Source organism: Thamnophis elegans, chromosome 11 (genome assembly GCF_009769535.1).
Source record: "Thamnophis elegans isolate rThaEle1 chromosome 11, rThaEle1.pri, whole genome shotgun sequence".
NCBI classification, from domain to species: Eukaryota; Metazoa; Chordata; class Lepidosauria; order Squamata; family Colubridae; genus Thamnophis; species Thamnophis elegans.
The window spans coordinates 56,414,268-56,428,146 of NC_045551.1; the positions used below are offsets into that span (position 1 = coordinate 56,414,268).

The following is a 13,879-nucleotide window of genomic DNA, read 5'->3' on the forward strand; positions in this document are numbered from 1 at the left end:
CAGCAGGAGGTGCCTGGGTGGGCAGGCAGTGGTTCTGAGTTGCTGCAACAGGCAGGCAGACCCTTCTAAGGTGTGTCTCCCACCCACCACCCACCCCAATCCTGGGCAAGTAACCCAACAGATGCTTTGTCCTGCTTCTCACCATCTAAATGCAAACTTCTCTGGGCTGGCAGTTTCTCCTCGGTGCCCTTGGGAATGGCTTCCCCAGGTAGCAAAAGACCAATGGATTAAAGCCGAAAAGGAAACCGGATGAAATTAAGGAAGGGCCTTGGGAAATGGGGCAGGATCTGAATTCTCAGATGGGGAGATGGGAGAATAGCAACCGCTCCAAAGACTTTGGATTCCAGCTGTCAAAGTCTCTCGAACCCCTAATAAACTTCAGGGGCGTCATATTGTCTTTCACACCAATCACCAGCTGCAACTTCAAATTCAGGTTTAAAGGGTCCCCTATCCAGACCCCCCCCTCCTGCCTTTCAGGATAATCTCATCTTTCCTAGAGGGTAAGTAGAAGGGGAGCCCAGAGTTTCCTCCTTTGGAGTTTTTTCCCTCTTGAAAAGTGATAGGAGTGGATGGCCTCGCCCATCTTTCTTTCTGGTTTTCAGTTGTTTTACATTGCTGGGTCTTGACACTGAGTCACAAATGGATTTGGGGATATTATAAAACAAAAAGAGGTTCTTGTATGTTTAGCCTGACTGAAAAGTTACCCTATCTGTTTGTTTCCTTATGTAATTCCTTCTTCCATCCCTCCCTCGCTTCCTTCTACTGCCCCTCTTCTTCCTTCCTCCCTCCCACTGCCCCTCCTTTCTTCCTCCATCCCTCCTTCCTTCTCTTCCCCTCTCCTCCTCCCTCCATCTACTGCCCCCTCTCTCCTTTCCTTCCTTCCTTCCTTCCTTCCTTCCCCCTCTTCTTTCTACTACCCCCTCTTTCCTTCCCCCTCCCTCCCCCTTCCACTAGCCCTCTCCTTTCTTCCTTCCTCTCTTCTCCTCCCTCCATTCTTCTCTCTCCTTCCTTCCTTCCCTCCTTCCCCCTCTTCTTTCTACTGCCCCCCTCTTTCCTTCCCCCTCCCTCCCCCTCTCCCTTCTACTAGCCCTCTCCTTTCTTCCTTCCTCTCTCCTCATCCCTCCATTCTTCTCTCTCCTTTTCTTCCTTCCTGAAAGAATTGGCATGTTTTTTTTTTTTTATAAAGGGGGATTATGTTTCATGGCTATCAATGAAACTGCCCTGAACCCATTTGTAATGCATCTGTTAGGAAAGAATTCCCCAGTCGACACACGCGCTCAGGAAAACCTATTAACTATAACTAGAACCAAGAAAGAAAAGGCAATTAAAAACACATTTAATTTGGGTTCAGTTTAGTAAGCTGTACAAAAACTTTTTCAGATCTGAGGACTTCAACTCCCAGAATTCCTCACGAGGCCGGCGGAGGAATGTCGGGAGTTGAAGTCCACAGATCTTCTAACAAGGACTGTTGGAAGTTTGAGAAACACTGCAAAGAACTTGAAGAAGGATTGTCCCAAGCCGCTGATAACGAGAGAGGCGAAAGGGTTTGCTGCCCCAACGGTGCTGGGAAGAGATGCATATTTGATTTTTTTTTTTTAAGCATTTTATCTTTAATCCAACAACGCCCGGTGCGTGCAGGTGCCTGGCGCGGAGAGCCCGCCCAGGTATGTGCACGCTTTGCTCCCGACGGCTCTGCGAGAGAATCAGGTGTTTGGCCTCTGTTGCACCTCCGCCAGCAAGGCGCAGCTCCTGAGAGGGCACAGCTGCCGTTTCCCAGGCAAAAACGCGCAAGCTGTGGGGCTGTCGGCAAGCCCGGGCAGGTTATAGAGACGCAACCCCGGGCGAGTCTCATTGCTGTTCCAGCCCGAGGCCCTGGCCCCGCGCCGGGGTGGGTGGGGAGCAGCGATCCAAAGCATTTTCCAAAAGCGTTGCCTTGCCCTGATCGATGTATTTGCATTGGCAATGAGCGGAGTCTCTTAATTCCCAGGACATTAAAGTAACAGGACACGACGCAGCTCGCCTTCAGAAGTTGTGGGAGCGTCATCATTGGAAGCTTTCAAGAAGAGACTGGACTGTCATCTGTCGAAATGGTGTGGGGTCTCCAGCTTGGGTGGGGGTTGGACGAGGTGACCTATAAGGTCCCTTCCAACGCGTCTAGTCTAGTCTAGTTTAGTCATATATAGATTAGATAGATAGGTTAGATAGTTAGATTAGAAAGATATGGAACAGTTTGCCTTATGAAGTTGTGGGAGCTTCATCACTGGAAGCTTTCAAGGTTGAGATTGGACTGCTGTCAGAAATGGTGTAGGGTCTCCTGCTTGGGCGAGGGGAAGGGTTGGACTAGATGACCTACAAGGTCCCTTTCAACTCCTCTCTCTTATTCATGAATTGTATTGTATTGTGCTCATACATAGATTAGATAGTTAGATTAGATAGTTAGATATGGAACAGTTTCCCTTAAGAAGATGTGTGAGCTTCATCACTGGAAGCTTTCAAGAAGAGATTGAACTGCTGTCAGAAATGGTGTGGGGTCTCCTGCTTGGGCGAGGTGAGGGGGGGTTGGACTAGATGACCTACAAGGTCTCTTCCAAATCTGTTATTCTGTTCTGTTCCAGGGGAGGCTATCCACGCTCTGCATTTAAAGAGAAGAAGGGCTGGTTCTCTTGGGAATCGTAGAGATGGGGTCCTTCCAAAACTCCCATTGGGGGGAGCCCACCCATCTTGGCTGCCTCACCTGCTCCAGCCCACCCATCTTGGCTGCCTCACCTCCTTCCTTCTTGATCCATTTTTTTTTGGGGGGGGGGCAACCACAATAATACATGAGCACACAATAGATACAAACTTAAGATGAACCATACCAAACTCGATTGCAGAATATCCAACTTCTTTAAAGACTTCCAGTGTTGGGGCATTCACAACTTCTGGAGGCAAGCTGTTCCACTGATTAATTGTTCTAACTGTCAGGAAATTTCTCCCTAATTCTAGGTTGCTTCTCTCCTTGATTAGTTGCCACCCATTGCTTCTTGTCTTATCCTCAGGTGCTTTGGAGAATAGCTTGACTCCCTCTTCTTTGTGGCACCCCTGATATTGCAAGACTGCTATCATGTCTCCCCTAGTCCCTGTTTTCATTAAACTAGACCTACCCAGTTCCTGCAACCCTTCTTCATATGTTTTAGCCTCCAGTCCCCTAGTCCTCTTTGTTGCTGTTCTCTGCACTCTTTCTAGAGTCTTCACATCTTTTCTACATCGTGGGGACCAAAACTGAATGCAGTCTTCCAAGTGTGGCCTTACCAAGGCGTTATAAAGCGGTATTAACACTTCACGTGATCTTGATTCACATTAATACTCATGATATTTAGGAGAAACGTATACTGGGGAGTGCATGGGAAACAAAAACAACAAAAACTTTTTTTTAATAAAAAGAAATGCATAAGAAATAAGAAAAAAACAAGACTATTTTTCTCCCCCGTTTTCAAATCTCGGGACTTCCTGGCGGCCGAGCTGCAAGGACGAGCCCGCGGGGCTGTGAGGGGAGCCTTCCCTCCCGCGCCCAGCGACGAGGTCTCCTCCTAATTGGCCCGCCAGCTTCCCCCGGGGAGGGAACCGGGAGCGCCGTCAGAACTGGAGCACCAAACACCACCAGCCGTAGCCGCAGCAGCAGCAGCGAAAGGGGCAGGGAGGAAGGAAGGCAGGCGCAGGCACCGCGGCCCCTTTTCCCCAGCGCCAGCTCTTTGGCTGCCTTCCCGGCTGAGCAAGGGCGAGGAAAGCCAGCCGGCCACCCCCCTCGGCGGGCGGGAGCCCACCAGCCTTGCGGAGGGCGCTCGGCCACGCTGGAGGGGCTCAAGACCCCCTTGGAAGGAGAAGCGTGGGGGGGAGAAAGGCGCAGCAAGGCGGACCTTGCCTGCCTGACTGCCTGCGGGGTCGGTTCCGGCGTGGCTGGGCGCTGCGGAGGCCGAGCTCCGCTGATCGGGAGCCAGCGACCGGCCCCTGAGCCTCGATGGAGACGGCGCCCTTCCCGCACCCGTTGGCTCCCGAGCCCGAACCCGGTCCGGTTCGGCCGGCCGGCGAGAAACGCTTCCCTCTCTGGTACGTGGGTTGCACCAGCCTGGACCGGCGCGCCACGCTGCCCATGTTGCCCTGGCTGATGGCCGAAGTCCGGCGGCGCAGTCAGAAGCCCGAGCCGGGCGCGGCTCCGGCCCGGGAGGTGCTGCTGCTGTTGGGCGCGCCCACCCTGCGCTGCGTGCCTTCTTCGCCCGCCGGCGGCGGCCCCGGCTCGGCCGTCTTCATCTTCGAGCACAAAGCGCAGCACATCTCGCGCTTCGTCCACAACAGCCAGGACCTCACCTACTTCGCCTACCTGATCAAGGCGCAGCCCGACGACCCCGAATCGCCCGTCGCCTGCCACGTCTTCCGAGCCACCGACCCCAACCAGGTAGGAAGGGGGGGGGGGAGAAGGAATAGAATTCTTTCATTTTGATTTACTGGACTTCCACTTCCAGAATTTCCCAGCCAACACAAGGCTAAGGATGAAAAATGGAATATAATTCTTTTATATTAATTTATTGGACTTCAACTTCCAGAATTTCCCAGCCAACACCAAGGCTAAGGATGAAAAATGGAATATAATTCTTTTTTTTTTTAAATTAAGTATTTTTATTAGTAAAAGAAAAATACAACAACCAATAACTGGTAAAATACAACATCCACTGTTTCGCTTTACAATTGACTGTGTTTCAAGACATTCCCATAATATCAAAATCATTATAGACATCAAAGGTTAGGTATCTTCTTCCCTCCCTCCCTCTTTCCTTCCCTTGTTTCTTCTTTCCCACTCCCCTTCCTTCCCTCCCTCCTTCTTCCCTCCTTCCTTCCCTCCTTTCTTTTCCTTTCCTCCTTTCCTTCCCCTTCCCTTTCCTCTCTTCTTCCCCCCCTCCTTCTCTCATATCTTCCCTCCCTCCTTTCCTCCTACCCTCCTTCCTTTCTCTTCTCTTAAGTTCCCTCCTTTCTTCCCTCCTTCCCTCCTTCCTATCTACTCTCCTTCTCTCTTTTATATTAATTTATTAGACTTCAACTTCCAGAATTTCCCAGCCAACACCAAGCCTAAGGATGAAAAATAGAATAGAATTCTTTTCTTTTAATTTATTGATTAAAAAAAGATCCTAAATCAATAGCCTTTAGGTATGCATGCTCTCTCGATAATTCATCTAACTAAATTTATGATTTCTTACCAATCCTTCTGAAAACAATAGCTGTAGTCCTTGACTTACGGCCACAACGGAAGCCAACGTTTCTGTTGCTAAGCGAAACATTTGTTGAGTGAACTGCCCCCGTTTTACAACCTTTCTGGTCGCCGTTGTTAAGTGAATCGTTGCAGTTAAGTCCGTCACACAGTTGTTAAGGGGAATCTGGCTTCCCCACTGACTTTGCTGGTCAGGAGGTCGTAAAAAGGGATCATGTGACCTTGGGGGCCTGCAACCGTCATAACCATGAGTCAGATGCCAAGCGTCTGAATTTTGATCCCGTGACCATGGGGATGTTATAACGTTTGTTAGTGTTAAAAAGGATCCAAAATCACTTCCCCCCCCAGTACTGTTGTAACTGAGAGGTCACTAAATAAATGGTCGTAAGTTGAGGACTACCTGTTCTAAACCAGTGTTTCATAACCTTGGCCATTTTAAGACTGGTGGACTTCCAGAATTTCCCAGCCAACCTAAGGAATTGTAGTTCTTAAAATGTCTAAGGATGAAAAATAGAACAGAATAGAATTCTTTATTGGCCAGGTGTGATTGGACACACAAGGAATTTGTCTTTGGTGCAGATGCTGTCAGTGTACATCAAAAGACAAGATACATTCGTCAAGAATCATAAGATACAGCACTTAATGATAGTCAGTGTACAAATAAGCAATCAGGAAACAATATCAATATCAATAGTAAGGATACAAGCAACAAAGTTACACTCCTGCAGTCATAAGTGGGAGGAGATGGGTGATAAGAATGATGAGGAGACTAATAGCAATGTTAATGTAGCCTTAGTGAACGGTTTGACAGTGGTGAGGGAATTCTTTGGCGGTGGGAGAAGATGGGCTTCCTTGGAGACGGGAGCAGAAGTGGGTCACCTTGAGGTCCTCCAGCACCACCCCACCGCTCTTCCCACTTTGGTTTTTTTTGGCCAGCATCCCTAGGGAAAGGTTTGGGAGAAGAGAGAAGCGATGGCTGCCTTTGACCAGATCCCCCCCACCCCCAGTTAATAGATGGGGTGAGGAGACTTGAGGGATGGCTACTAATCCCAGATGGGTGTGGGCTTAGATAGCAGGATGATCTGGGTGTGGAGTCTTGGCCAACTTTGCCTGATTCCCCGCTATGGCAGTAGTCACCAATGGGTGGTCTGTGAGAAAATTTTGGTGGTCCACAGAAAAATTATTTGCATTTTTTACATGGCAGTAAATCAGGGGTCCTCAAACTACGCCCCCTGGGCCAGATACATGCAATGAATGCTTGTGTTGCTGCAGAGAGTCTCCTGTTTTGGGGTATTTTCGTATGGGTCAGAGGGGGGCAGAAATTCTGACTTGGGGTCTGCTTCAGCCTCCTGGTGTGGGGCTTTGGGCAAAGGCTGGAGAGAAGTGCCACTGATGGCAAAGAGCCGGAGGGCCTTGTTCCAGTGGGACTGCATCATGGCCTGGAACTGGCTGACCATCTCAGCCTGCTGAGCTTTCAGGCGCCGGTATCAGGCCTGGCACTCCCGCAGGTCCTTCCTCTGCTTGGAAAGCCTATGCTCGTAGTCCTCAGTGAGGTGCTTCTGCTGAGCCTCCTTCTCAGTCAGATCCAATTTGAACTGAGCCAGCTTTTGGCCAAGTCTTTCTCATGATGGCTGCCTAGCTCCAACAGCTGCTTCCTGTTGGGGCCCTAAGGAGACCGGCGGGCAGGTTAGGAGTGGCTGGGAGGGGAGGGGCAAGTAGTGGCTAGCGAGGCGCCCCTTGAGTTAAGTGAAATCAGGTTGGCCACACCCACCCAGTCACATGACCACGTAGCCACGCCCAGCCAGCCGATCATTAGGTAGGTCATATTAGTGATCTGTGGTCTTTAAAATTATGAATTTAGTGGTCCCTGAGGTCCAAAAGGTTGATCTAGTCCACCGTCTCCAAACAGGAGACCTGACACCATTTCTGATAGATGGCAGTCCAGTCTCTTCTTGAAAGCTTTTGATCTTTTAGCTTCCCTATTTGTTTTGTTTTTTCTGGCTAGCATCCCTCAAGTTCAACTTCTGAAGGCAACTTCTATTCCATTGGTTGATAGTTCTCACTGTCAGAAAATTCCTCTTTATTTCCAGGTTGAATCTCTCCTTGGTCAGTTTCCCATCCATTATTCCTTGTCTGGCCTTCAGGTGCCTTGGAAAATAGCTTGACCCACTCCTCTCTCTGGCAGCTCCTCGAATATTGGAAGATGCTATTGTGTCTCCCCTGGTTTCCTGAGAGAAGCAGAAAGGAGGGGCATGCTGGAACAGACTGAGAAGGATGTCTCGGTTGTGTTTTAGAGGTGGCCTCTGCATATATTCAAGTAGAAGAAATACAGAATAATGGAAGGGACCTTGGAGGTCTTCTAGTCCAACCCCCTGCTCAGGCTGGAAACCCTATACCCAGGTGGCACATGGAGTCATTTGTCAGGGCATGTTGCCCTGTCAGCTGCCCAGTGCGCATGCGCGCACTGGCAGGCTGAGTTCAGCCTTTTTTTAAAGCCATTTTTCAGCTTCCCCAGGCTCCAGAGATTTTATAGGAGCCTGGGGAGGGCGGGAACAGCCTCCCCCGCCCCCTGGAGGCCCTCCGGAAGCTTCAGGAGTTTCCCTGAAGCTTCCAGAGCGCAAAAAAACAGCCCTATGGGCAAACTGGAAGTTCGGGAACGGACTTCCGGTTTGCTCGTAGGGCCGGTTTAAGCCCTCCGGAGCCTTCAGGGGCCTTCCGGAGGCTTTCCTGAGGCTCCAGAGGATGAAAAAACAACCCTATGAGCAAACTGGAACTTCAGGAAGCTCCTGAAGCCTCCGGAGGGCCTCCGGGGGGGGGGGGGGAGGCTGTTTTTGCTCTCCCCAGGCTCCTATAAAACCTCTGGAGCCTGGGAGGACGAAAAAAAAGCATGCAAAAATGGGGGGAAGTGCCTGTTATGCGCATATGTGTGGTGAGGGGGTGCATTGCATTATGGGTGCGACAGGCCCACGCACGACCCCCGTGGCTTATGGCACGCGAGCCAAAAAAGGTTCTCCATCGCTGCCCTGTACCATTTCAGATGAATGCTAGTCCAAATTCTTCTTAAAAACCTCCCTGCAAATTCTGGAGACAAATCGTTCTACTGGTTAATTGTTTTGACTGTCAGGAAGGTTGCTCCTCTCCTTGATTAGGTCCCACGCATTGCTTCTTGTCCTGCCCTCAGGTGCTTTAGAGAATAGGCTGACCCTCTCTTCTTCGCGGTAGTCTCTTAGATCTGGGGTCCCCAACCCACCGGTCGATGGACTGACACCAGGCCGCACATGCCAGCAACTGAGCCGCACAAGCAAGCAAAGCCACATCCGTGGGATGCAAGCAGCATGCAAAACTACACCCCATCCAGAAATCATGGAACCAGTTCCTGGTGCCCAAGTGGTTGAGGCCACTGCTTTAGATATTGAAACACTGCTATCCCTCCTAGTCCTTCTTTTCATTAGACTAGACATACGCAGTTCCTGTAACCGTTCTTCGTATGTTTCAAACTTCAGTCCCCTAATCATCTTTGTTGCTCTTCTCTGCACGCTTTCTAGAGTCTCCACATCTTTTCTACATCGTGGCAACCAAAACTGAATGCAGTATTCCATGTGTATGGCCTTACCAAGGCATTATAAAGTGGTATTAACACTTCATGTCATCTTGATTCTATCCCTCTGTTTAGGCAGCCTAGAACTGTGTTGGCTTTTTTGGCAGCTGCTGCACATTCCTGGCTCATATTTAAACGGTTGTCCACTAGGACTCCAAGATCCCTCTCACAGCCACCACTGTCTGAAGACGTCTCCATGATCACGTGGCCAGCAAGACTAGATGCTGAAAGCACACGGAACGCTGTTCCCTTCCCACCAAAGGTGGTTCCTATTTTTCTACTTCCATTTTTTTACATGCTTTCGAATTGCTAGGTTGGCACAAGCTGGGACAAGTAACGGGAGCTCACTCCATTACATAGCGCTAGGGATTTGAACCGCCAAACTGCCAGCCTTTCTTATCGACAAGCTCGATGTCTTAGCCACTGCATCCCATTTGATAAATGCACACTGAGCTCAAAGAAGAGGAACAAATAAAAATTGCTCGGCTTCTTAAAAAAAAAATGTTTTTTGAGATGCTGGTTCAGCACCTTATTGCTTTTATTTTTAGCTGTGCAAACACAGCACCAAAGTCAATTTCCCTCCCATAACAACAACAACAACAACAAAATGGAAATAACAACAAAAGCAAAGAAAGAGACATGGAAAAGTGCACCCAGGAATGACTCTCCGTATTCTGTATTTCCAAGCAGAAATGTTTATAGATAAACAAAAACTTTGATTCCGGCCACTGAATCCTACATCTTGCTCACTGTGGGATCCCAAGCAGAGCAAACAGGATTGATGTCTCGGCACCCTTTTGCTTTATGGCACCCAGGAAGGGGACTCCCTGCCTCTCTTGGCCATGCACCCACCCCCTCCTCACCCAGCACTTCTTGCAATTCTAATCCAAGTTTCCCATGCTCTTGAGAATAGAAAAGAGCATATCCAGTTGGGGATAAACCTTTCCCTGCTTGCAAGCTTCATCCCAAGCTCTTGCAGCTGGTGTGATGTCCCATATTTTTTAAACGTCTTCGATTCCATACAAAAGAATTTATTTTAGTTTCCCAGTGTTTTGCAATAACAGTTTTGGCAACTCTGGGCCAAACTCAAGTCCTTAATTTCTGCTGCTGAAGAATCATCTCAAAGAAACCACTAAGGGTGAGTCCACTTAGAATTCCTGCACTCGGCATTCAAGATTGGGACTTCTTTGAAATTTCTCTTGTCGTTTGAACATGGCGGTGTTGCACAGATTCTTCTGCTTTGGCCTTGAGGTGCTGTAATGGACCCCACCTAGAGTACTGCATCCAGTTTTGGTCACCACACTATAAAAAAGATGTTGAGACTGTAGGAAAAATGCAGAGAAGAGCAACCAAGATGATTAGGGGAGGCTAAAACATCTAAAGAACGGTTGCTGGAACTGGGTATGTCTAGTTTAATGAAAAGAAGGACTAGGGGAGACATGATAGCAATGTTCCAGTATTTAAAGGGCTGTCACAGAGAGGAAGGGTTCAACCTGTTTTCCAAAGCACCTGAAGGCCAGACAAGGAATAATGGATGGAAACTGACCAAGGAGAGATTCAACCTAGAAATAAGGAGAAATTTCCTGACAGTGAGAACAATCAACCAATGGAACTGAAGTTGCCTTCAGAAGTTGTGGGAGTTTCATCACTTGAGACTTTCAAGAATTTGGACTGCCATTTGTCAGCAATGCTGTAAAGTCTCCTGCTTGAGTGAGGGGTTGGACTAGACGACCTATAAGACCCCTCCCAACTCTGTTAATCTGTTAAACAGCAGAGAGGCCAAGGGGCAGCTCTGGATCTTCTCCCCCAGGATGCCTTCATCCCTGCCTGGAGGCTTTGGGCCTCTTTGCTGCTTGGCCTCCAGGAGTTCCTGGAAGAAGCACAAGGAAGGCCAGAGGCAAGCTGGAGCCTGTCCTTCAGCCTTTTGTGATAGCATGGAATGGGCGATGGCTATTTCAAAAAGAGTGGGACAAAGGTCTGCTATCATCTTCCTTAGAAAGGTGAGAGAGGTTTGTTTGGACACAGGGACTTCATAAAATTAATTATAATGAGCTGTGGTGGTGCAGTAGTTAGAGTGCAGTACTGCAAGCTATCTCTGCTCTCTGTAGTTCGGCGGTTCAATTCTCACTGGCTCAAGGTCGACTCAGCCTTCCATCCTTCCAAGTTGGGTAAAATGAGGACCCAGATTTTGGGGGGCAATATGCTGACTCTGTAAACTGCTTAGAGAGGGCTGCAAAGCACTGTAAAGCAGTATATAAGTCTAAGTGCTATTGCTAAGTTCCTTCTGGGCTAAATCTCAGGGGCCTTCGAGGCTGAAGAAAATTTGGAGAGGGCATAAAAGCAGATACGCAGTGGTAATTTTACTCTCTCTTCATGGCTGACTCTTCTTTTTCCTACCGGGATGTGGACTGAGTCTGCAGTAGGTTCAGTTTACTAATCCGTAATTAATCCATTGCTATAATAGCTCCCCAACGTAGTTCATTAATTTGCCCTATTTTATCACGCGGGTTTTGAAGCCCGAATTGCCTTATTTCTTCTTGTGCTTTCTAGAAAATGTACGTTTCCTTTTCAGCTGAAAGTGTGCGTTCATTTCTTTGTACGTTGTATTAAATTGTGTAACTTCCTGTAGCCAGAAATAGAGCAGAAATAAGAGAATAACAGAGTTGAAAGGGACCTTGGAAGTATTCTAGTCCAGGGGCACCAGGGGTGGGCTTCAAAAATTTCAGCAATAGCAATAGCAATGGGTTCTCTGCTGGTTGCTGGGTGGACCTGGCCATGGTGGGCGTGGCCTAGTCGGCCTCCTGCACCTCCAGCTTTCCTCGAGCCTCTGGGAGGGCAAAAACTGCCTCCCCTGGGCTCTGGAGGCCCTGTGGAAGAACTTCCGGGAGGCCCATTTTTTGCCCTTCCCCGAGCCTCCGTGCGGGCCCTGTACTTACCTTGCATCCAAAGCAGGCCGCGTGGAGACTCCTGGGAGGGGTGGGATGGGTGTGGCCAGCCAGGAGTAGGATTTGGAGGTTCTCCGAACTGGCCATAATGTTAGCTACATGTTCTCCCGAACCTGGGCAAACCTATAGCAGCTCACCCCTGACCTTTGGGCACCAGGGACGGAGAGAGAGTTTTCCATGGACTGGAGGGGGCATGGTTTTGTGTGCTGCCTGCATCACGTGGATGAGATCCCTCCCTATTCTACTCCAAGCAGAAGACCCTATACCATTCCAGCCAAGTGGCTGTCTCGTCTCTTCTTAAAAGTTTCCAGTGATGGAGCATCCACAACTTCTGAAGGGAACTTCCCTTCCACTGGTTAATTGTTCTCACCGTCAGGAAATTTCTCCTTAGTTTTTGGTTACTTCTCTCCTTGATAAGTTTCCACCCATTGCTTCTTGTCTTGCCTTCTGATCAGTGGTGGGATTCAAATAATTTAACAACCGGTTCTCTGCCCTAATGACCATCTGGGTAGGTGGGGCTAGGTGGTCATGTGACTGGGTGGGCGTGGCCAACTCAAGGTGACTCGGGTCGATGGACGCTTCGTCTTAGCTGTTACAATGTAATAAGGGTTAACCGGAGAGGCAGTTTCTGTAAGCAGGGCAATAAAGATTAGGCTACAAACAACACCAGAATGTTCCCTTCCTGCCTTCCTTACAGGATTAGCCCTGTAAAGTGGAAAAAACCAAAAGGAGATTTCTTCCAACAACCAGTTCTCTGAACTGCTTAGAAAGTTACCAACCGGTTCTCCCGAATAGGTGCGAACTGGCTGAATCCCACCACTGCTTCTGATGCTTTGGAAAAAAATAAGTTGATCCCCTCTTCTTTACGGCAGCCCCTCAAATACTGGAAGACTGCTATCATGCCATCCCTAGTCCTTCTTTTTTCTAGACTAACCTGGGATTCCTTGTCCTGCCTCCAGGCGAATAAGTTGACCCCTTCTTCTTTGTGGCAGCCCCTGAAATATTCAAAGACTACTATCATGTCCACCCTCGTCCTCCTTTTCACTAGACATACCCAGTTCCTTTCTGCAAACCATTCTTTATTTGTTTTAGCCTCAGGGCCTCCCGAATTATTTTGGGGACTCTGTGGCCAGATGGCCATCACTCTGTTTTAAGAACTCTTGAGCAGATATGCTCTAGTCTTGTTCTTTAAAGATTTGGTTAATTATTAATCTTTTGGCCCCAACAGCTTGAAAGTATTTAGCATAACAAAGAGAGAGTTTAATGAGGCAGTCAAGGTCCAGGGGCAGCCCTGCCACTTAAACCTGCCTAAGTCAATATTGTGGTAACAGGTGAGGGAAAGTTGGGCACCTGATTTGGGTGTTGGTGGTGTTGAAAGAAATGTCCTTCTGGGTTCGGCTCCAAGTGGGGGAAAAGACACTGGAGACATGGAGGCTGCTTGGAAAGATAGTTTTAACGGAACACAGTTCTAGGCTGCATAAACAGGGCTAGAATCAAGATCACATGAAGTGTTAATACCACATTATAATGCCTTGGTAAGGCCACATGGCTTGAGTCCTGAACAGAAAAGGTGATCACATGTTTCAATGTTGATGGAGAAGAGAAGGCAGGAAGAGAAGCTGAGTCCCTGGTTTTATGCCCTCTCTAGCCTTTGATCTTGATCTTGTATTCTGATTGGTTGTCAGACTCCCATGGGCCCTTGCAGGGGCAACTCTCTAGGCTGCGTTGTGAATCCAGGTTTGGTTGAGCACTCAGATGCCATGTTGCGAGTTGGGTAAAGGGCCAATATTATCATGCCTTAATCCCATCCCTCTGGAGCTGAAGGGGAGAACTCTTTATTATGTAAAGTGGACTAGCTCAGGCTTTAATGGCTGATTGGCAAAGGGGGATGGCCAGGAAGCTGTAGGCAGCTATTCTGTCTTTTAAAACATGTTTCTTCTTTTTCACATCCAGGGAAATATTCTGCCTTTTCAATATTTCCTAGGATATTTCATTTTTTTCTGGGGGAGGGCTGGGTGATAACTTCCTACAGTGGAAAAGAGATTCAACAGGAGTTATCTCTGATTTGCTGATATGGAGGGGAAGGAGGTGCCACTG

At 48.6% G+C, this 13,879-nt stretch overlaps 1 protein-coding gene across 1 annotated transcript in view; it reads left to right on the forward strand.

Annotated features, from left to right (window-relative positions):
- The first annotated feature begins 3,623 nt into the window (after positions 1 to 3,623).
- Positions 3,624 to 13,879, forward strand: part of TBC1D4 (TBC1 domain family member 4) — a 108,247-nt gene continuing 97,991 nt past the window's right edge. Inside the window, 1 exon segment of the mRNA XM_032226406.1 lies at positions 3,624 to 4,432. Coding sequence (XP_032082297.1) covers positions 3,998 to 4,432 — 435 coding nt within the window. The 5' untranslated portion in view covers positions 3,624 to 3,997.